The sequence below is a fragment of the Thamnophis sirtalis genome, unplaced genomic scaffold, assembly GCF_051295495.1.
Source record: "Thamnophis sirtalis isolate CommonGarterSnake01/CBP01778 unplaced genomic scaffold, rThaSir2_p1.2 scaffold_7, whole genome shotgun sequence".
Taxonomy (NCBI): domain Eukaryota; kingdom Metazoa; phylum Chordata; class Lepidosauria; order Squamata; family Natricidae; genus Thamnophis; species Thamnophis sirtalis.
The window spans coordinates 87,495,755-87,517,684 of record NW_028261387.1 but is presented as its reverse complement, the minus strand read 5'-3'; the positions used below and the strand labels follow the sequence as shown (position 1 = coordinate 87,517,684).

The 21,930-nt window shown below is 44.6% G+C and overlaps 1 protein-coding gene across 3 annotated transcripts in view; it reads right to left on the bottom strand.

The window, feature by feature from the left end:
* The window catches only part of LSM14B (LSM family member 14B), a 30,155-nt gene extending 9,997 nt beyond the window's left edge, over positions 1–20,158 (bottom strand). Inside the window, exons 1-2 of one of the 3 annotated variants that reach the window (XM_087720543.1) lie at positions 19,627–20,158; positions 2,231–2,394 (exon numbers count right to left, since the gene is read on the bottom strand). In XM_087720543.1, the coding sequence (XP_087576669.1) occupies positions 2,231–2,394; positions 19,627–19,747 (285 nt within the window). In that variant the 5' untranslated portion in view covers positions 19,748–20,158. The remainder of the gene's footprint in view (positions 1–2,230; positions 2,395–19,626) is intronic. The other 2 variants (XM_087720544.1, XM_087720542.1) reach the window with 2 other exon arrangements.
* Between the last annotated feature and the right edge of the window lie 1,772 nt (positions 20,159–21,930).

Genomic DNA, 21,930 nt, shown 5'->3' with positions numbered 1-21,930 from the left:
GATGAAAATCAGACAACCTTAACCCAAATTATGTATTATCATCTTAATAAAGAGAGCCACAGTTGGGGTAGTGGTAAGAAACTGGGAGAATTCTAGTTCTACCTTAAGATAGGAAGTCATCTGGAAGGTTCTACGCCAGTCCTTCACACTCAACCTTAGGAAGATAGCAATAGCAAACTACTTCCCAAAACCAAGAAAACTACAGGGACTCATCCAGGCAGCTACCAGGAGTCAAGACTGATTTGAAGGCACCCTGAATGTCTTGGTGAAAGCCAGCTGCTATAGTCTTCACAAATCACAGTCATGAGAATAGATCTTCCTGCCTCACCATATCCTTCAACACCTAGTGCTATATAATGCTAATAATGTTTTTTTTTTTAAGAGGGACACTTTTTGCCCATTGATAGATTTACAAGATTTTAGTTCCTAATGTGTCTATTACTATCTCTTAAATCACCAATCCTCAATGTGTTTCATTTTTGGGTTCTAGGTTCTAATTTTTGAACAGGAGTGCACTGGCAAAGCATTCAGAGATAACGGTCAAACTTCTGTATAAAACTATGTGGCTCCATCACACTAGCCAGGCAGCAAATCAGAAAAGGCCCACATGCTGTTAATTATTAATTTAATAATTTTCTCATTGTTGGAGGGAGAGAGATAGTCTTAAGATTTGAAATAACAAACTCAATTGAATACAAATGCATTTCATCCAAATATGTCTAGGATCAGTACTGCCATTATGTTTAGAACAGGATTAGATGGATTTCACCTTAAACTCTCATTTCAATATCAATGTTTGGAAATGAGTAAATCCTAAATCATGGCTAACAATAGTTAAACTAAAAGTGAAACACTTCATGTTGACTGCGTTCATAAAGCGTACTTAATGTTGGCACCAACTTTACCTATTTTCTAGTTTATTACACTAAACCATAAATTAATCAAATGGATTAGGTATTACAACAGATTAAACCACAAAAAAAGAATCCAAGAGGAACACTAACTAAGGGTAACATTCTTATGGAAATGCAGTTTGGTAGGTTTTAAGCTGACCTCAGTAAGCACTGTACATAAAGTGTCATTATATTTTAGATTTAAACGGCCATCGCAGTTTATTAATTATGGCTAATTTATCATGGAGCGTAAACCAAGTAGCATCTGAAATTATTAATGTACTGGAAAGAATAGCAACTTAGTCAAATAGTAGACAAAACATTTGAAAAACCTTAAAACTCAGGAGGTTATTTGTTTCCTGTTTTCATTTATATGCTCCTAAAACAAGGGAACTCCAACATACTGTACATCTGTACTCAATCCTGAATGTTCAGATTTTTTAAAATGGCTAATACTGTTTTTGTTTAAATAAGAGTAGGGGGGGGGGTCTAACCTCTAACCAAACCAATTTGCAGAAAATGGCTGTGTTGAAATATGCCCTAGGTACATCCGGTTTTCCAAGTAAAATCTTTACCAGGGGCTATTTTTCAAATGAGTTCAGACAGAACTCTGGCCAAAGACTGACATTAGCCAAGGATAGGGAACACCCAGTTTCCATGTTACAAATGACTCACTAACCTGCTCTAGTCAAGCTATTGAAAATATTTCCCCATTAGGCTCTGTCCGAGTTGTAAATTCATTGGGAGAGGACCCCATTCATACCATCACAACTGGGGACATCCTTGGTGGAAATGGGTGAGATAATCAGCCTTCCATTCTTCTGAGGTCGATAAAATGAGGACCCAGATTGTTGGAGGCAATATGCTGATTCTGTAAACCGCTGTAAAGCACTGTGGAGTAGTATATAAGTCTAGGCGCTATTGCTACAATCTTCCGAATCACACTCTAGTGTTTTGGAATAGCAAGAAGTTTCTTGTTATTCCAATTTGTTTCCATTTCTGCTATCGTGCTAGAGCGAATAAACAGGTCTTAATAAGATTATTAATATACTACTGTGGTTAAGCTGTTTGTGTTCGTTTTTCATTCCCTACTTCACTTACACTTCTATTGTTCTTGTCCTTGAGCACTATATTTAACAGAAAGCTATGATACTAATTTAATCTTAGAAAACATAACAAGCAACAATAGAGTCATTCTTACTGAATTAGAACTTATCAACAGGCCCAGTTGAATTTATATATGCCTACTAGTGCCTAGTAAGGGTGGTTTTTACTGTTCGACATTCCCAAAGAAATACTAGGTGAAACGCTTATCTGTTCCAAATGGAATTACTTACTTGGACAATAGCAGGATCTTGGGGCAGATTATGCTGTGCTTTTGGAGGCTCACATACAGTGATATCTTTAATGTCACTCCCTCGGAAGATGATATATTCATAAACTTCTTCCCTCGGAGGAGCAGGGCGGTCTGTGGGGCGATCTTCTGTTCCAAATGAGCGCACTATGAAGAAAGACTTAAATGTTACTACTTGAACTCGATACCTGTTTCACACCATTTTTATATACATATTATCTTTTTGGCTATGTGCTTTGAGCTGTGCTATCAATTCTCAAAATAGGAGTTAGTATTCATAGAAGAAAGTATTTGTAGCTCAAGGTTGAACTGTGAGGTCCTTGGCGCTCTCTGAGCTTGGTGGTTTTCTTGCAGACATTTCATTACCAAAGTAGGTAACATCAACAGCACAAAAGTTAGTATTTTTTAAGAACTTATACTGACTGACCTGGCTACTGAGTGGTCCAAGTTATTATCACTTGTTGACCAATATTAAAGACTGCCTCTTTGTCTCCCTTTCCATTACACTATATTGTTGCTTTGGATCTCAGATAACTCCTGCGAAGGAAAATATATTAACTGATAATTTCTGAAGTTATCCTAATCCAAAGAGTAATGGAAGAAATTTATTTTTCTTCCCTGTATCCTCTCCCATCCATGAGGTGGGACAAATTGTGGCCGAGTGACAAGACATCTTGGGTGTCCTGTTTAATGTTCTCTCCAAGAAGCTTAGCCAGCACTTATGCTGATAGAATGTGATCTTTTTTTAAGCCGTATTTTGAGAGTATACATTAAATGACTGAAGATAGTCTTTGACTTACAGTCACAATTGAGTCCACCATCTTTGTTGCTAAGTGAGACATTTGTTAAGTGAATTTTGCCTCCTTTTATGACCTTTCTTGCTACACTTATTAAGTGAATCACTGCAGTTGTTAAGCTAATAATACAGTTGTTAAATGTATCTAGCTTCCCCATTGTCGTTGCTTGTCAGAAGGTGACAGGAGGTGATCGTATGATCCCAGGACACTGCAAGCATCATAAATATGACCCAGTTGCCAAGCATCCAGATTTTGATCACGTGACCATGGGGATGCTACAACGGTTGTGTGAAAAATGGTCATGTCACTTTTTTCAGTGCCACTGTAACTTCGAATGGTCACTGAATCAACTATTGTACATCAAGGACTATCTGTATGTACAATTATGGTCTTACACTAAGCATTCTAAAGGCAGGATCTATCCAATATGTTTTCAGGATTAGGCAGAGACATTTCATTTTCCAAAGGCTTTACATTATTTTTTTGTTCCTGAACAATAAATATTTTGCTTATAATGTCATGTTTAAAAAATTGAACTGGCTGGAAATATTTATTAAAAAATACTACATAAATGTATTAAATGAGGATAGAACAACACTGTTTTAATACAAGCAGCAATGCCGTTTTGTTTGAGTGGTCCAAAAATTTAAACATATTAAGTTTCTCTCATGTTTCAAATAAATAGATTACTCAAAATTATACTTGAATGTTTGTTTTTCACTAACATTGCTCACTTGCAGGAATGAAACCATATAATTTGGGGCTGAAGAAAGAAGTAAACCAAATATTGAAGTAATTCATCCCTCAGTTTTCTTTAAATCATGCCTATCCACCCCTGCAGAATGGAGCAATTAGCAAGGAAGTTTGATACTGAGAGAAATGGAAAATGTTTATTCAACAGAAAGCAAAAAAAAAAAAAAAAAAAAAAGCTGGAATGTTTTAAGACAGTAATTCTCAATCCAAAGACTTGTGTTGTTTTCAATGGGAGAAGAAGGAGAAACATGGCATTTGGACAGGAAGATCAAGGAGTTGTTCCACACAGAAAAAAATTATAGCCTAATAATAGGATTCGCTTTTGGGAGGACAAAAATTACATGTGTATTAGGTTGAACTGAATCAAATTAGCAGAACTACATTCTCATGGCAGGAGATTCCTTTGTTTTCACTACAACAACTGACAAGCTTCCTCATTCATCCACATTTGTTGCTGCCAAATTAAAACTAGAGGTCTAGTTTTATGTTCAAAATATGCCTCAGTACCAGTTAACAACTGTACAACTCTTCAGATGCAGCCAATTTTTTTTAAAGCAGTATTTCTTGTATTTCCTTCCTAAGTATAATCAGAGCACAGGAACTCTCAACTTAAAGACAATTAAGCCTAGAATTTTAGACATAAATCATTGTGATCATTAACTGAGACATTCATGTGACAGCCTCACAAGATTACATCCCCAATTCTCCCCATTGTGGTTGTTAAGCAACTGCACAGGAGTGCCTCAGTGTGGGGAGTCTTGGAAGGCCTGGCGGTTTGAGAGGCCTCAGCCACTGGTACATGGACCTCCTACTCCTCCCCGCCAACTCCCTAGAGCTGTGGGTTTTCTCCTTGCCCCATCATGCCTGAGTCCCTGGTGCTGCTGACAGATGTGCACAGTTGATGTGAGGCTCAGATAGAAAGCTAGCAAAGGCAATCTTCCTCAGAGGCAAATCTTTCTCAAGGCTGACCAGGAATAGGAAGTTGGCCAGTAAAATGATGGGGCAGGGTAAAGGCCCAGGCCTCTTGAGACTAGAAGGGAGAAGAAATAGACTTGCACACCAATGGCTCTAGATCAGAGTTTCCCAACCCTCCGGTCTATGGACCAGCACCGCTCCGTGGCATGCCAGAAACAGGGCCTTGCAAACAAGCAAAGCCCCATCTGCAGGATGCATGCAGCACATGAAACCATCCCCCCGAAAAACCTCTCTCCACAGAACCAGTCTCTGGCACCCCAAAAGTTGGGGGCTACTGCCCTAGATGACTGGTGCCTTCCAGCCCACAATGGAGAGGAGTTGTCGAACTCCCAAAGTTGCAAGAGCATGCATGTTGCCAAACACTCTCATTTTAATGATGTGACTAGGGACAGTGCGACATTTGGAATTTTGGACAGGGGCCATGAGTCTCTTTGCTCAGCTCATCTTAAGTTACAAATAGTCATCGAATGAACAATTTTAATTCTAAGTCAAGGCCACTTTATTGCTCTCATAGTATTGCCTCTTCTGTTAGGAAGACTAATATCATAGGTACTCCATCTTTACTTGTTGAAGGCAGGTAAAAACATATTGATCACATCCAGGACAGACCAAGAAAAACATTAGCAACAGAATCTCCTCAACAGATCCTATCAGAGGAAAGTTACGATACTTTCCCAAAGTGACGCTAGAAGACTGGGAAATAATTTTTTATATTAGAGCAATAAATAAAGTAATTAAAAAGAATTCAAAGATGCTCTAAATCTATTAAGGTTACTTTATAATCAAACATCATTTTTATCTAGTTAGATCTAGATATTAAAAGGCAAAAGATTACCAACTGGCAATTTTTAATGGCCCTGTGCACAACTCAGTAGTGGTGTAGTATTTCACCATTACTCATTAAATCAGTCCAATGATTTCCCCTGAAAAGTAGTTTTCCTGTTTTAAAGGATTTACCATTAAAGTTAATGAAATCCTGAAAAAGAAATAACTTTCTTTTCAGGATTCCGCAGAAGCTTGAAAATGACAATCTGTTTTAATAAATTGGTCTGTAGCATTCATTCGCAAGATTTATATGGCTGCTCATCTGAAATACATGACATGCAGCTGATACTAAAAACACATTCATATACAAAAGTCCACATAAAATTCATAGCAGCCAAAAGAAAATTACAAAAACATCAGGTGCCACAACAGGAAATGGACACCATTGCACATTCAGAACCCCAGGCTACTGCACAGAACCAAGCCTCCAAGATCTTGCAAATCTGGAGCCAATGTAATCTGTGGAGGGATGATATTTCAGAGGGCAGGCACCACTGCAAAAAGGACTCTGGTCTTGAGTTCCAGCTGATACTACTTAGGAGATAGGATCCTAAGGGACAGGATGCCCCTACTGCTAGACAGGATCGGACAGAAAGAAAAAAACAGGGAGAGATGGTCTTGTAAATAATCCAGCCTAATAGCAATAGTACTTAAGACTTATAAATTGCTTCATAGTGCTTTACAGCCCACTCTAAGTGGTCTATAGTCAGCATATTACCCTCCCAACAATCTGGGTCCTCATTTAATGACCTCGGAAAGATAGAAGACTGAGTCAACCTCGAGCTGGTCAGAATTGAACTGCTGGCAGTTGGCAGAGTTAGCCTGCAATTATGCATTCTAATTACTGCGCCACCAGAGCTCTTAAAGCTCAAGCCATGAAAGGCTTTAAAGGTGACTACCCTCATTTTGAATTGCACCCAGAAGCACACCAGTAACCAATGCAGCTTTGCAGAGCAGTGATGTTGCATGTGCCAAATAATAAAAGCACTTTTGATTTTGGTGCACATTCTGTGTCAGATGAAGCCCTATACAGAATGTATTATAAACCTCCAATTGGGAGGTCGTTAGGACATGACTGACTGAGCAGCCTTCCTGGTCTAGGAAGGGGTGCAACCTACAACACAACCCAAAGCTGCCTCTTGCTCCTCACTCAGGAGCTGTGTGTCCAAGGGGATCACCAGGTTACACACTGGTTCTGAGGCAGTGCAACAACCATTCAGAACCCAAATGGAAAGTCCCAGGGTCCAAAGGGCTCCAAAACAAAAAGTCACTCTGTCTTATTTTTGTAGATCTAAATTGCAATATTCTTTATTAAAAAGTGCATAACGTTTTTTTTAGCTTTGATGAAAATACAGAATCAGCCCCTCCTCTAGAAATAATGATTAATTTCAAGAGCTGAAGAAGCTTCTTGGGTGAGAAGCAAAACGTCTTCAAAGAAAAACAAGAAAGTCTGTTTGCCTCTTGAAAAAAGCACGTTTGGGGCAACCTTGACCTGGATGACTGAGACTCCATAGACGATTCATTTCAAACTTAGTTTAAGAACACAACATCTAGATGGACAAATCCTGCTGCTCCAGGTACTACTTTTAAAGTTCCTTCAGGATCAAAAAGTACATTGTTAAAGCAAATAAAGTTAAATGAGGATTTGCAAACAGATTTCAGCATTCTTCAGCTACTATACAGTATTTATTTTTTGCACACTCCTTGCCTTGGGGAGGAAGAGTTACAAATCAATTTCTTAGGTCCTATTAGGAATGGAGGCTCCCAGTAGCACCCAGTGGCATATAAATCGAATAAACCTCAACCAACACTATTTGGCCAGTAGAGGACTGCAGCATTCAGCACCAAATCCACTTCTATTTTCAAAACAAAAAACAGGTAGATTTACAGTCCTACAGAATTCTTGTTTAGCAAAGATGTGATTCTGGAATCTTTGAAGTGGTGCCAGTCTAGCACACGCAGAAGATATAATGGCTCAATTTCTAAAGAAATTCTGGTCCCAACTGTGGTTATAAGTTGAGGGTTATCCTCCATCTGGATTTGCTTTCTTCTTTACATATCTATGTTTTGCTTCTCACACATTATAAATCTTTAGAAAAGATTAATGGAAGGGGACTAATTGCCTTTTCTTCTCCATTTGTGTTTTGAATCTCAAGAACTTTTCTTAATTAAACAGAAGAAACATTCGTTCTTTGGTTAGGGTTTTTTTTTATTTTCACCATTTTGTAACAGAATCAACAACAGCTTCATTTGGAGAAGCTTATTTAACAGTATACAAAATGCCTCCCTACCTGGAATAGATTCTAAGGCACAGATTTTTTCCCCCTCATTTTTAATTTGCTTTTATAACAATTCATTTTGGAGTTATTTAGTGTTCAAATCTTATTAGACTGCATTAAGGATCCCAAACATCCTCTGTAGTTCAAAAAGTGCCTTTTTCCCATTTCAAGATCTACAGGAAGCTGGGAATAATTAGCAAATTTCAGCCACTTCCTAAAGGGATTTGGCTTTCTGCATTACTGGAAGCCAATGCCTCCGACAGAAACAATGCTTATAAAGCTTTGCCTAGCAAAATTTCAGTTAAAAAGAGCTTTGCTCCAAACTGACCTAAGCCCTCTCCAGGGGCTGGTAATTCCTTCCATGTAAAAGCCCAGCAGTGATCATACCAGGGTTTTTCAACCTTGGCAGCTTTAAGATGTGTGGAGTTCAATTCCCAGAATTTACCAGCCAGAAATCCACGTCTTACAAGTTTGCCAAGGTTGAGAAACACTGGATCTACACAGATTCCTTTTCTGAAAAGACAAGACCCCTGCTTATATTCTTGCAGGAATGAAAGGCACAGGATTGATAATACTGATTCATTCTGCTGTGATATGGATGGCTGAGTTCTGGCATAAGTTACCATCGACATTGGTTTCAAAGGATGGCTGACTTCTTCATGGTTCCTGTCTATTTTAATCCAGTTGCCATTTATCTGAATATGGGGTAAGTCCCTCTTTGTTAATCAATTCAGGGTAGTAAACCAGCTGCCAGCAATTGCTGGACATAGGCAAACATGCAATCAGTCCCCCCCAGTCCCAAAGATATTTATGTTTCATTTAAAAGCTTTGGCACTCCAAGTGACCATTCAATTCACCTCTATGGACAGGTAGCTTCTGGGCACAATCATAGTCTAAATGATTTCACTATTCTGAAATCACAAGTGCCAATCAAAACTGCTAACAACTCTTTCCTGCAAGGCTTCTGGAATTTAGGCATGGAAATCTGTATAAAATAAGCATTACAATTAAGGATTAAAATTTAAACAATAATTTCATCAATTCTTTTCTTTTGGTATTTTAAATGGTGCCATCTCACAGACATTAATAACTCCAGGAATCTGGGTCAAATCAATGCTGTCAGCCATTATATAAATTTGCCACAACTGTTGAGAGCTAAGAAAATTATGAGAGCCTTTCACAATTTAGGGCAGGGTTACAGACTGGTACCGGACCGTGACTTGTTATGAAACCCTGCACAAGCAGCAGGTGAGCAAATGAAGCTTCCTCTGTGCATGTACAGGATTTAGGTTGCATGCAAACCCATTCCCTCCTCCCAGTCCATGGAAAATTTGTCTTCCACAAAACTGTGAAACTTTGCGCACCGCTGATTTAGGGGACTCGTTTCTTCTGCAATAGCTTGTGGTTGATTAGGTAACCAGCTAAAAGTTTCTAAACTTTCTCCCCGTTACGTAATATTATTAGCATTATGTTCTATTACCCTGTCCATGACTAGAGCAACCATTTAGCTAAGCTAGGCTGCATTTTGGTGTAGTAGTTAAGGTGCTGGTTTAGAAACCAGGAGACTATGAGTTCTAGTCCCGCCTTCGCATGAAAACCAGTTGGGCTTTGGGCTAGTCACTCTCTCAGCCCAACCCCCTCACAGGATTGTTGTTGTGAGGAAAATAGAAGAAATGAGTATTATGTTGCCATCCTGTATTACATTAAGAAACAATGTTCTGGCAACACAGCATCTCCAAAGACAATCCTTGCTCCAATCCCTGAAGAAAAAGCTAATTCAAAATCCTTGCTGCTCTTAAGCATTCAGGCTATGCTTTCTTCAACTTAGTCCTTGTAGTCTCTAAGTCTGTTTCTGCCTTTCCTGCAATCATCCTGCATTTCTCTCCCTTTATTTTGGAAATGTTTTAAAAGTGCATTTTAAATCTGTCTGTTGTGTTGCTTTCCTCCCCCCCTCCAATCTCCTTCAACTTTTTATACTTACTATTCATTCATCATCCATTTATTTTTACCACAAAGGCCATACACCTTGAACAGGATTTTATTGCTTATGTGGTCTTATTTTAATGCAATATCTGAAAACGCTTCCTTTATTGGAGGCTACAGTGGTTTTAGTTCTTAATTTCTTATATATACTTTTTCAAAGCCCCCTTTTCCATTTTAATTTTTCCCCCCTCTAACATAAATGATGCAGGAATGACTTTATGGTTTCTTCTGAACCAAGTCAAGTCACCTCAGCCTTTCCTCACCGGAACAAAAGAAAACCAGTATTACTACACAAAAATGCTTCACAACTTCCCAACTCTAGGTAACTCCACCCAAACAGCAAAGCTACCAACTGTAAGGCTTCCCAACTCTGGTTATTTTTTTCCAGTGGCAAAACAACAAACATTCTAGAATGCTATAAATATTTCCACCCTGTACATCACAGTTCAAAACGCTTCTCCACCTCTCTTCCAATTTACACCCTCTAACTAATTGTTAAAGCCAGAGCTGCTAAAAATCAAACACTCAGAGTTAAAAGAAAATCTATTTTGGGTATAATCTGAACTTTTCCAAAACAGCTTTTGTCTTAACCAATCAAAAGGAGAAATGGAGCACTGTTCCTTAGGCATCATATAATTTTCTTCCAGAATATGGCACTAAGAAACTCAACTGCCAAAAGGAGACAGAGCAGCAAATTGGGGACAGAGAATAAAGTTGAGGAAAGACACATGTTACTCAAAACAGTCTCAACATTGATCAAGCAAATAATCCATACCTTTGCCACGATGAATGCTACTCAGTAAAGTTTAAAACTGATTTGAAAACAATCAAAGGACAGGAAAGAAGACACCCATTCTCTGGAGGATCTTAACTAAAGAATACTCTCAAAGGTTCTGACTGACTTTTCACATAGACTTTAGAGCTAAAAAACATTGTAGCAAACTTAGCATTATAGTTCTAGCAATCCACACTATTAACAACAAAGCAATTCCCATTTTTTTCCAAAATGACATGTATCAGCACATCAAAAACAGAACAAGTTGATCCAGTGTTTTCAACGACTACTCACTCTGCTCACATGTACACAGTATGCATTAATTTGTACTTGAGTTTGCATATATTCTCCACAAAACTTTACTAAATATACTCAGGAGCAGAGTTTAAATTTTAAGTCACCTTCTTATTCTAAGCCATAAAAACTGAATCAAAATGGAAAGTCAACACTACAAAGTGCTGGATCTCCTGCCTCTACTTGCCTGGGACCTCAGTGCTATATTGTGCCTTTGTACTGCAATCTTAGAGAATGACCATTGGCTTACTTGAAGGGTCCTTTTCTGTGCACCGTAGGAGAGTCCAAGCGACGGATTAAATCAGTCTGGTTGCCCTGGGACTGAGGAATCTTTTTCCTTGGCCACGCCTCCTGGTGTTACTTGGCGCCAGAATTTTGAGATGGTCTGGAACGGTGAAGGCTGGAAGCATGATGAATCAGGTAAAGAAAGTCCAAGTTGACACAATGGTCACAATCCCTGGACTGAGAAACTAGGGGGGGGGGGGTTGAACTCTCCCGCGGTGCACAGAAAAGGACCCTTCAGGTAAGCCAATGGTTATTTTCCTGTGCACCGCTTGGAGAGTCCAAGCGACAGGACATACCCATTATGTCACTAGGACGGGCAGAAGAACAGTCTCGGGATTCAGTCGTGGAAACAACCGCCTGTAAAACCCGCCTGCCAAAAGATGCCTCGGCCTCGGCATACATGTCTAATTTATAGTTCCTGACAAAGGGCAATGGTGAGGACCAAGTAGCTGCTCTGCAGATGTCTTCAATGGTAGCCTGGGTGGCCCAGGCTGCGGTGGTGGCAGCTCTAATAGTGGAGTGGGTGGTAACGTGCCAGGGTACCGCCCTGGACTGGTGTTCGTATGCAGCTGCAATGCATGCTCTTACCACCTACCGACCGTGGTAGATGTCACCTTCTTACCCAAGGAACCAGGCTGGAATGAAACAAAGAGGGCCTCTGACCTGCAGAAGTCCGCAGAACGTCTGATGTATATCCGCAAGGCCTGTCTGACGTCCAACTTGTGCCAACCATGTTCCCTCGGGTGGTTGGGGCGCAGGCAGAAGTTAGGCAGGATTACTTCCTGTGTTCTGTGGAACCAGGTGTTGATCTTTGGGATGAAAGCAGGGTCCAGACGCAATACGACCCTGTCCAGGTGGACGACACATAGATCCTCCCAGACCAATAAATCTGCCAGTTCTGAGATGCGTCTCGCAGATGTTATTGCAACAAGAAAGACAGTCTTTAAGGTGAGGTGACAAAGAGATGTCATACGTAGAGGCTCAAAGGGCAGAGAGGTAAGAGTCTGTAAGACCACCGATAGCTGCCAGGTGGGATAGGGGTGAACCACCGGAGGACGTAAGTTGGAGGTGGCCTTAAGGAAACAGCGAAACTTCGAGATCTTGCTGAGGGGCTGGTCCGGGTCGCCGGACCAGATGGTGGATAGGGCCACCACCTGACGACGAAGTGTATTGGGGACGAGACCTTTGTCTAGGCCCCCTTGTAGAAAGTCCAGTACATGGGAAACAGGCGCAGTGACTGGATCGAGATGGTAGTTGTCATACCACTTGGCGAAAGTGGACCAAATGGAATCATATATCCTGGCCGTTGATGATCGTCTGGATGGTACGCACAACTCCTCCGACAGGTCTTCGCTCCTCAGGAGATCCCCCTCAAGTGCCAGACAGCCATCTGGAGCCACTGGGAGTCCGGGTGTACTATGGCCCCCGGCTGAGGGAGACCTGGTCTCGAGGAATTCCCCATAGGGATGACACCGACAGGCTGACAAGGTCGGCATACCATGACCTGCAAGGCCAATGGGGAACTACGAGCAGGACCGCCGCCCTTTCTGCGATGATCTTGCACATTACCTGTGTAGAAGCGGAAGCGGTGGGAAGGCATACAGAAGACCCTGAGGCCATCTGCATCGAAGGGCATCCGTCCCCATCACCCCTGGCGAGTGGTAGCGGGAGAAGAAGCACTGGAGTTGTGTGTTCGCTCGGGTGGTGAACAGGTCGATCACTGGGGTGCCGAATCTGTGAGACAATTGGTTGAACAGGGCTGGATCCAGACGCCACTCTGCACTGTCTATGGTGGTCCTGCTCAACCAGTCCGCTTGCATGTTCTCCACTCCCGAGATGTGGGAGCGAATGGATGCAATGTGACACTCCGCCCACCTGCCCAGGGCCTCCACCATGAGCTTCCTGGACCTGGTGCCGCCCTAGCGATTTATATGGGCCTTGGTGGCCACATTGTCCATCATCAGGAGGACGTGTTGATGAAGAATGTCCCGGTGAAAATGTTGCAGGGTGAGTTTGGCCACTCACAGCACTAAGAAGTTGATGTTGCAGGCTGCTTCGGCTGGAGACCACTTGCCTTGAGTTACGTGATGTCCCATGTACACCCCCCAACCGGCAAGGCTGGCATCTGTCGTGATGACTACTCTCGTGAACTCCTTGAACAGGTGTCCCTTCAGTAGAGCCGTCGATTGCCACCACTTGAGAGACCTCTTCATGGTCAGGGGAATCCGCATCTTCATGGATGAGTTGTTCCTGTTGGCTCTTTGATGGGTCAGGAGAAGCCACTGCAACTCTCTGGAGTGAAGTCGTGCCCAGGGAACGACCAAGATGCAGATCATCTTCCCCAACAGTTGTGATAGGAGTAGCACGGAGACCTGCCTCAACCCCAGAAGTTTGCGAGTCAGGGAAACTAAACTGTCTATCCTGTCCTGGGAAAGGAACACCCTGCAAGCTGAGGTGTCTATCACCGCCCCCAGATGGATGAGTCGGGTAGTTGGGATGAGATGACTGTTTTCCAGGTTCAGGGAGAACCCGTGATTCCTGAGGGACCTCATTGTAATGTGGATGTTCCGTAAGCCTGATTGGATGAGAATGTCATCCAGGTAACATTGAAGCCTTATGGGCCTGCGTCTGAGTTGCGCTGCAACCAATGACAGAACTTTTGTGAAGGTTCTGGGTGCCGACGACAGGCCGAATGGAAGGGCCTTGTACTGGCAGTGTCAGCCGGCATAGAAAAACCACAGGAACCTTCAGTGTTGTGGCTGAATGAGAATGTGTAGATAAGCCTCCTTCAAGTTGATGGACGTGAGGAGGTCCCCCTGGCGAATCCCCGCTAGGATATTTTTTTTATTTATTTTTATTAATAAAATTTATATGCCGCCCAATCCGGAAGGACTCCAGATAGTCTGCAGGGATTGCATCTTGAACCTCCTGTATGCGATGGTTAAGGTTCTTGAGATCCAATATGGCTCTCCAACCCTGAGTTCTTGGGCACCAGGAAGAGAATGGAATAAAATCCCCTCCCTTCCTGGTTGGGGGGAACTTGTTCCACAACATTGATCTCCAGGAGATGATGAATTTCCTGGGTCATGAGTTCCCTCTCGAGAGGGCAAGAAGGGGTCGGACAGCAGATGAAGTTCTGAGGGGGTTGGGAGAGAAACTCTAAGGAAAGCCCCTCCCTGACAGTCTGGAGGACCCAGGCATCCTCTGTGGTCAGTGCCCATTGGGGAGCGAACAGCTGGAGTCGGCCCCCAATGGGAGGGGAGCGTTGATGGTCACTTGGACTTGTGGAAGGGCTGTTGGAGGCCCCACCGCGGTTGGACCTGCGGTAGTTGAACTGCTGTCTACCCCTGTCCCGAAAGAACTGCCTGTCCTGGGACCTATCTCCCGAGTGATCTGTTTGAGGGAGCGGAAGAGGATCCTGCGGACTCACTGGAACGAAAGGACTGCCTCTTGAAATAGGGAGAAGATTTATGATGGGATGCTGCAATAATTTTTGTTATGTCCTGGTGAAGACGAGTGTCTCCTGCCGGTAGTTTAGCCTGAAGCTCACGCAGCCAAATGATAGAAGCTCTGTTAAAGAAGGACACGGATGACAAAGCCTTAATGGCCCAGGCCGCTGCCTGATGAGTCTTGTGGCAGGCCTTCTACGCTTTTGTGTCCTCTGCCTTGAGGCCTTCCAACAAGTCAGCTGGAAGGACTGAATTAGAAGTGAGAGCCACTATAGGGGGGTCTACAGATGGTAGGACCAGGATGTTTTCCAGCGCGGGGGTCAACTGAGTACAGCTTCTTGTCCCTGCCACTGGACGCGGACAGGGAGCCAGGCTGGGCCCATTGCCGTTGAATGACATCCATAAAGAAATCTTGCTGAGGTGCCTGAATGTTAAAACATGCTAGCATTGGGGTTAACTGGAGCGGAATCCGTGGATCCCTGCATTGTCTTAGGTTTGGTACCCACTTGGGTGGTGTTCTTAGCCTTGTGCAAGATGGACTTAAATAGGCTAGGCTTAAAGAGCCCTGATAAGGCAGGAGAATCCGGAGGAAGGTCCTCATCCTCCGAGAGCTCCTGCTCCTCCTGCTCCGGGTCCTCCAAAATGGAAGACTCACTTAGCGTCAAGGACTCCAGAGATGGGTGACGGACCCGCCTGGGGGTGGAGGGAGCTTCCTGCCTGGGCTGAGAGGAGCTGGGAGCGATGGGCGCTTGGTCACGTCTCTGCATCCCCTAGGCAATTCCCTGAGAGATGGCACGGGCGACCACCACCCGCATGTGAGCAGATAACTCAGGTTCCTGAGCTATGGCAGAGTCCGAAGCAATGGGGTCCCTGGAAGGAGGAAGAACATCCTGGGCAAGCATGGGATCGAGCCCCCGGGGGTTAGGGTCCTCGGGGGCGGGCCTTGACTGAAGAACACACAAAAAAGCAGGAGAGCCCAGTTCAGCCAGAGACCTATCCGGGGAGAGGTCCTGGAGTCCACTTCCTCATCAATTATGGACAGATGATCCCCCCTTGGAAGTGGTGGAATGACTGCCCCAACAGGAGGGTTAGGCCAAGGGCACGCCCTCACAACTTGGCGTTGGGCCTTCTTGAATTGTTTGTCGAGGGCCCGCTGCCGCCTCTCTGCATCCCTAGTCACCGCTGCAGAAGGTGCCTTACAGGGATGGCTATCCTGACTGGCCACCCTGCCCTTCCTTACCCCCTTGCCTGTGCCTGCAGAAATTCCCTTGCTAGGGGCTTGAGAGGGACCTGGTCTACTGTCAGGGGAGTCAGATGGGCCAGGATGCTCCATGGCCTGATGGCACAAAGATGAACGACACTCTGGTGGCTGGTGCTGGATCAGAAGACACGCAGAAATTGTGGAAGCAGGAACAGTTTGTGGAAAAAAATCCAGAGGAGTAAAACTGGGGCTCTGCAATGAGTCCAAGGAATCCAGCCACTCGACGGTAGGTGAGAAGGTGGAAAAGCAGCTGAGGCTGCAAGACCAGGCAGATAGATCAGGGAGAATCAGTGGATAGAAGGCAAAAAATTTACACAAAAATCCTCCCTGTGCCGGTGTATGATCACTAGGGTGGCCAAGATGCCAGCGCCACTTGGGGAAACGCTGTGGGTGGAAGTGACCCAGCCGGAGACCTGATCAAGGCCAGCCACCCTGCGGCTATCTGCAGAAGCGTGGCTGAGTGGGAACACTAATGGGAGAAAAGGCGTGAATTCAGGCCCTACCAATTGGCCGCCGCTCCAGTGTGAGGGAGGAGGTGAAGATGGCGGCTGCATGATTTAGAGTGGCCGCGCACCCCTCTGTGGCAGGCTACACCCTCCAAAGGGCAAGAAAATCGCAAAAAAACCCAAAACAAATTCCAACTAAAAAGGGAAACGCCAGCAGCCACCAGAAGCCTCACTGCTCCTCCCGCGCTTTAAAGCAAAAGCGGCAACTCTCCGCTGCCGTCCAAAGGTGGAGCGGCAAGCGGACCACCCACCACCACGCCTACCTCCGAGTCTATAGGAGAAATCAAACGACATGAAGCAAAAAGGGGAGACAAATGAACTGTTAATTATAGGAAAAACAAATTAAGGAAAAAGAAAGGAAATACTAGAAGGAGAGTCCAAGCCTAAATAAATTACGCTGGAGCTCACAAATATAAGTCCTGAACGGGCAGACTGAGAAAAAATTCTGGCGCCCAGTAACACCAGGAGGGGTGGCCAAGGAAAAAGATTCCTCTGGTCCCAGGCCAACCAGACTGATTTAATCTGTCGCTTGGACTCTTCAAGCGGTACACAGGAAAAGTGTCATTTCAACTCTAGCTTTGCATATTTCACTGGGCAATAATAATATGGAAAAACTGAATTTTAATTTATAGATTTATTACATCATTGTTCAAAGCTTTTTCACAGTTATCTTGATTTTCTCTCAAGTGGGAGGGGAGAGAGCTGTATAAAACAGAATATTCATTGCTCTTTAGCTAACTTCATGAGTTCCATAAACAGAGCAAATAGATAAATGGCCAATTACTACTTTGGGGAGAGTGCAGTTATGCTATTAACAATGGAACAGGGGCTGGTAGCCTTGTTTTCCAAAATAAAATGCATTTTATATAATATATTCCTAAAATACATTAAAACATTTTAGCAGGGTGAAACTCTTGCACAAACCACAACTCGACTCCTTGATTTCAGTTAATGACATTTTTACTCTTTCTGAGTGCTCTTTTTTTAAAGAGGATGGGGGAAATTATTTCTATTTAATCCCAAAATTTCATATACAGAATGATTCTTTAGAAAAATACTACTGTGCAATAAATTTCCACATGACTTGAATGCTGAGTGACTTCCCGCCCACCCTCCAGTGTAATCTTACAAAATACATCTTTCCCTAAAGCATTTTATACCTTAATTTCTCAGTGGCGTAAAACAAGCAGTATCAGTTATATTATATTTTGTCTTTATAAACAACCAGTCCACATAAGAGTGTGAGTATTTTGCCACATATGCTTTCTGGGGACAATTCTGAAACTGCCCAACATTGAAACTGCCCAACATAAACAGCATTATAGCCATTTAGTGTGGAACATCCATACTTTTTTCTTGTGGAAATAGAAACCTTCTACGCAGACACATAGAATGGAAATGTTTCAAACACTACAATTGCTTTTACTGAACTCAAACAATGTGAGGATCCAATATACTATGAGGCTTGGAAATAGCAGTTAAAGAATTACTCACACAACTTGCTTGCCCATTGTTCACAAAATTACAGCCAAATGAAGCAACACACCTTCTTATACTGGGGCTGTTGACCACACTGCTGAGGTTCAGCCACAATCCGATTGGGTATATGGGTGATGTTTTAAATTGTTTTCCTTTATTTTTTTTTATTAATTACTTTTCTTTTTGCTTTGTAAGCCACCCGGAGTCCTCCGGGATTGGGCGGCCTATAAATCTATTTAATAAATAAATAAATAAATAATACTTGTATTACAGACCAAAATCTAAACCATTCAGAACCAGATCCATATATTACCCAAAGGCTAAAAAAACATGACCGGCCCTTGGAAGTCACCAGCAGCTTTTACTACACTTCTCTTCACAGATCCCACCCAAAAATCCGTTGGCCACAAAGAGGCCAGGGAATCACTGGAAGTTCAGCAGATTGCAGCAATTCATCCCCCACTCCTCAGAACCCAGAGTAGGGTAAAAGAAGGGGGGGGAGCCCCACAAGGAACTGCGGCATCTCTCTCAACCTCTTTCCTGACCATGGGAAACTTCTGAAACCAAGCTCAAGAAGCAGTAGCAAGGTGGTGGTGATGGGAGTTTCCCATAATCAGTCAGTCAGTGTCTGTCTGTCTGTCTCTCTCTCACACACACACACACAAATCAGCCTTAGAAGGAAACACCAGCACACAATAGATACAAACTCAAGGTAAACCGCACCAAACTCCATTGCAGAAAATACGTCTCCAGCAACAGTGGTCAACGCCTGAAATGCAGTACCTCTGACTCTGTGGTTTCTTCCCCAAACTCCCATAACTTTAACCTTAGTCTGTTGACCTCACTCCATTCCTAAAACGTCTATAAGGGGCGTGCTTAAGCACACCACGGTCCCTGTCCTACGGTCCCCATTTATTTGTATCTATTTCCTGTGTTCTTATTCATGTTTCTTCTTATTCCTGTTATATTGTACAGGAGTGACAGACTAAATAAACAAGTTGCTATTTGGGCCAGACCAGCCCCCGCTTCACCCACCCAGGCATTCAAACTACCATCTCCTTTTCCAGCACCAACGTGTAATGTCTCCTTTATTTCTCTCCGTCCAGCTGTGGAAGGCCAAAAAAAAAAAAAAAAAAAAAAGAGCCCCGGGGGAAGGATTCCCCCTCCTCTCAGCTTCCCCTTCCCCATCATTAGCCCCTGCTCCCGTCCTCCCCCCCCACCCCTCACCAGGGGCTTCCCCTCCTTTGCAAACTGCGCCTCATCCTCCCCCCCTTTGCAGCTCTGCGGCGCGCGTGCCCCTTTAAAGGGATGCGGACCGGGGAGCCCAGAGCCTGCTGGCGGCTCCACGCTCTCCTCCTTTCCTCCCCCCCCCCCCACAACCCAGCTGCGGCCCTCACGCCTCGGAGCCCCAACAACAACAACCACCACCAGCCGCGCTCGCGTGTCCCTCCCCCCCCCCCGAGGCAAAAGGGGGGGGGGAGAGAAGAGCCGCGCGAGGGAAGCGAAGCCAAATCCCGTCGCCCTGCGCCATCGGCTCCCCCACCTCCCATCCAAGCCCCTCGGGAGCAACCGGACGCAGGGAGCGCCCCCCCCCCCGCACCACCACTTTAGGGTTGTGGGGAAGGCAAGAGGCTGAGGCAGATGCGTCCCCGATTCGTCGGGCTTTATTTCCCCTCAGGCGCCCCCCCCCTCGCACACTTTCCCCGCTCCGGCCCTACCCTTGGCGAGGGCGACGGTGGAGTTGTCGGTGTCGATGGTGTAGAGGATGCCCTCGTAGCGGATCTGCGCTTTGGAGATGAGGCTTATCTTGCTCCCGATATACGGCGTGCCGGAGCTCATGGCGTCGGCGTTGAGGGGGGGTGGGTGGCCGTCGGCCCAGCAGGCTGAAGTGGGGGTGGGGTGGGGTGGGAAGGCCTCGAAGGCGGCTCCGACGCAGCCCGGCGGCCGGGCCTGACAAGCTGAGACCTTTTGAGGAGCGGCTGTGGGAAGGTATGAGGGAAGGAGCGCCGCAAGAAGGCGACCCGGAGAAGGCCCCCGCGGAGCAAGGCGTCGTCTTCGGCGATGTCGTCGTCTCCTCCCTCTCCGTCGCACCTCCCCGCTGCTGACGGGCTGTCTCGGCGGCACGCGCGCCCCTGCCGGGAGGGAGACAGGCACAGAGAAACCCACCGCTCGCGCCTCCGCAGCGGACTGAGGGAAAAAACTCCCTGCCGGCCGCTCCTTTTATAGGCCGCGGGCAGATTTAAGGTGGGGGAGGGAGGGGGGGCTGTAAAATGGAAGAGCCGGCGGGGAGCCAGAGAGAAAGGAACGAAGCGAGGACAGCGGCGGAGGGGAGGGAGGGGAGAAAGAAGAGCAGGCGGGAGGGACCAAGAGGCGGAGGCGGGGGAGGCGGGGAGGAGGAGGGCGGGACCACGCAGGCGCCGCGGGCTCTCTGCGCGCGCCGGGAGCCTGGCGAGCGGAGCGGGAGGAAAAAGGGGCGGGGAGAAGTAGGTAGGCGGGCTTGTTTGGGAGGTGGGGGGGAGGAGAAACCGGAGCAAGTCACGTGACGGCCCAGCTGCTGCCGTTGCAACGTGGGAGGGAAATGTGGCGGAGGGGGGGGGGGATGGAGGGAAAGAAGGATGTTTAGCCGTCGATGTTTGGAGCGCAGCCGGAACCTGGTTGCTTGAACTACTGAATCTCCCCTAACCCAGTTTTGTTTTCGTTTTTTCCTCCCACCCCTAAAAACAAAAAAGTGCAAAACGCAAGGACACAAATTTAGCCTGGGCAGCGAATGGCAAAGCTATGCGCGTGCTTAGTTAGGAGATCGTGGGTGGCCTGGGTCATTTATCTCTAGCAACTGGCTTTAGCCCAATGGGCCTTTCCTGGGGTTCAAAGGAAAAAAAATGGGGCGTTTTTCCCCCCGGTTAACCGTTAATTCCTGGGTTTGCCTGAATGAAGCAGGAACGCGGGTCAGGTATGCACAACCCAGCGAAGCTCAAAATGCTCAAGTGCCCTGCATTAGGCGTTCGGGTAAAAGGAGCTTGTCAGATTCTGCTAGAATAATAATAGTAATAATAATAATAAATAATTATGATTAATAATAGTAGTAGTAGTAGTAGAAGTAGTAGTAGTCTAGGTAGGTGTACTATTGGATGGTATAATTTACAAGATAAACTAAACACAACGCAGCTTCTTTCAGCATCCAGGAGTTGTTGGTTATTGTTATGGCTTTTTATCCTGAGCTAATTCAGCCAAATGTGGTTTATTTAATGTAACTTAGTTAAACAAGCTCATTTACCCAATCAACATCTTTATATTAAGAGTCAGTTATAATTAGCATTTAAGGTAGGTAAGAAATGAAGTATATCTCCTGGGAGTTGAAAAAGTAGAGTTTTGGAAGAATGAGTGTGTTTAGTGTTTGTATGTATATCCTTCCTCTGTGTGTGTGTGTGTAGAGGGAGAATATGTGTATATGTAGATATATGTTAGATAGATAGATAGATAGATAGATAGATAGATAGATAGATAGATAGATAGATAGATAGATAGATAGATATAGATAGTATGTGCATAAGGTGCGAGAGAGATATGTGTCCGTGTGTATGTATGTATGCATGTATGTGTGTATACACACACACATACATACATAGATTATAGAATGTGTGTATACATACACATACTACAAAAAAAGACCTGTATTACATCTGTACACAAGGACCAGAAGACATGATAGATGGATTATATACAGTATATATGACATTGGTGATGATAAGATATAATGGTGCCAAGTGACAGCAACATCAGGAAGGTATATGAGAAGATGGAAAAGTACCAGGGCTGCTGGAAGAAATGGTCCTGAAGGAGGAAATGGAGAGGATGTGGAAAGTCAAGGCCCAAATGATCCAAGTAACAGTAGGAGCACTTGGGGCTGTGAGTGAGTGTCTGCAACAGATTCCAGGAACAACACTGGAGCTCTCTGTTAAGAAGAGTTTAGTTAAGGAAGAGCTAAGATATGGCACAGAACCCTCAAATTCCCACCCCACCCC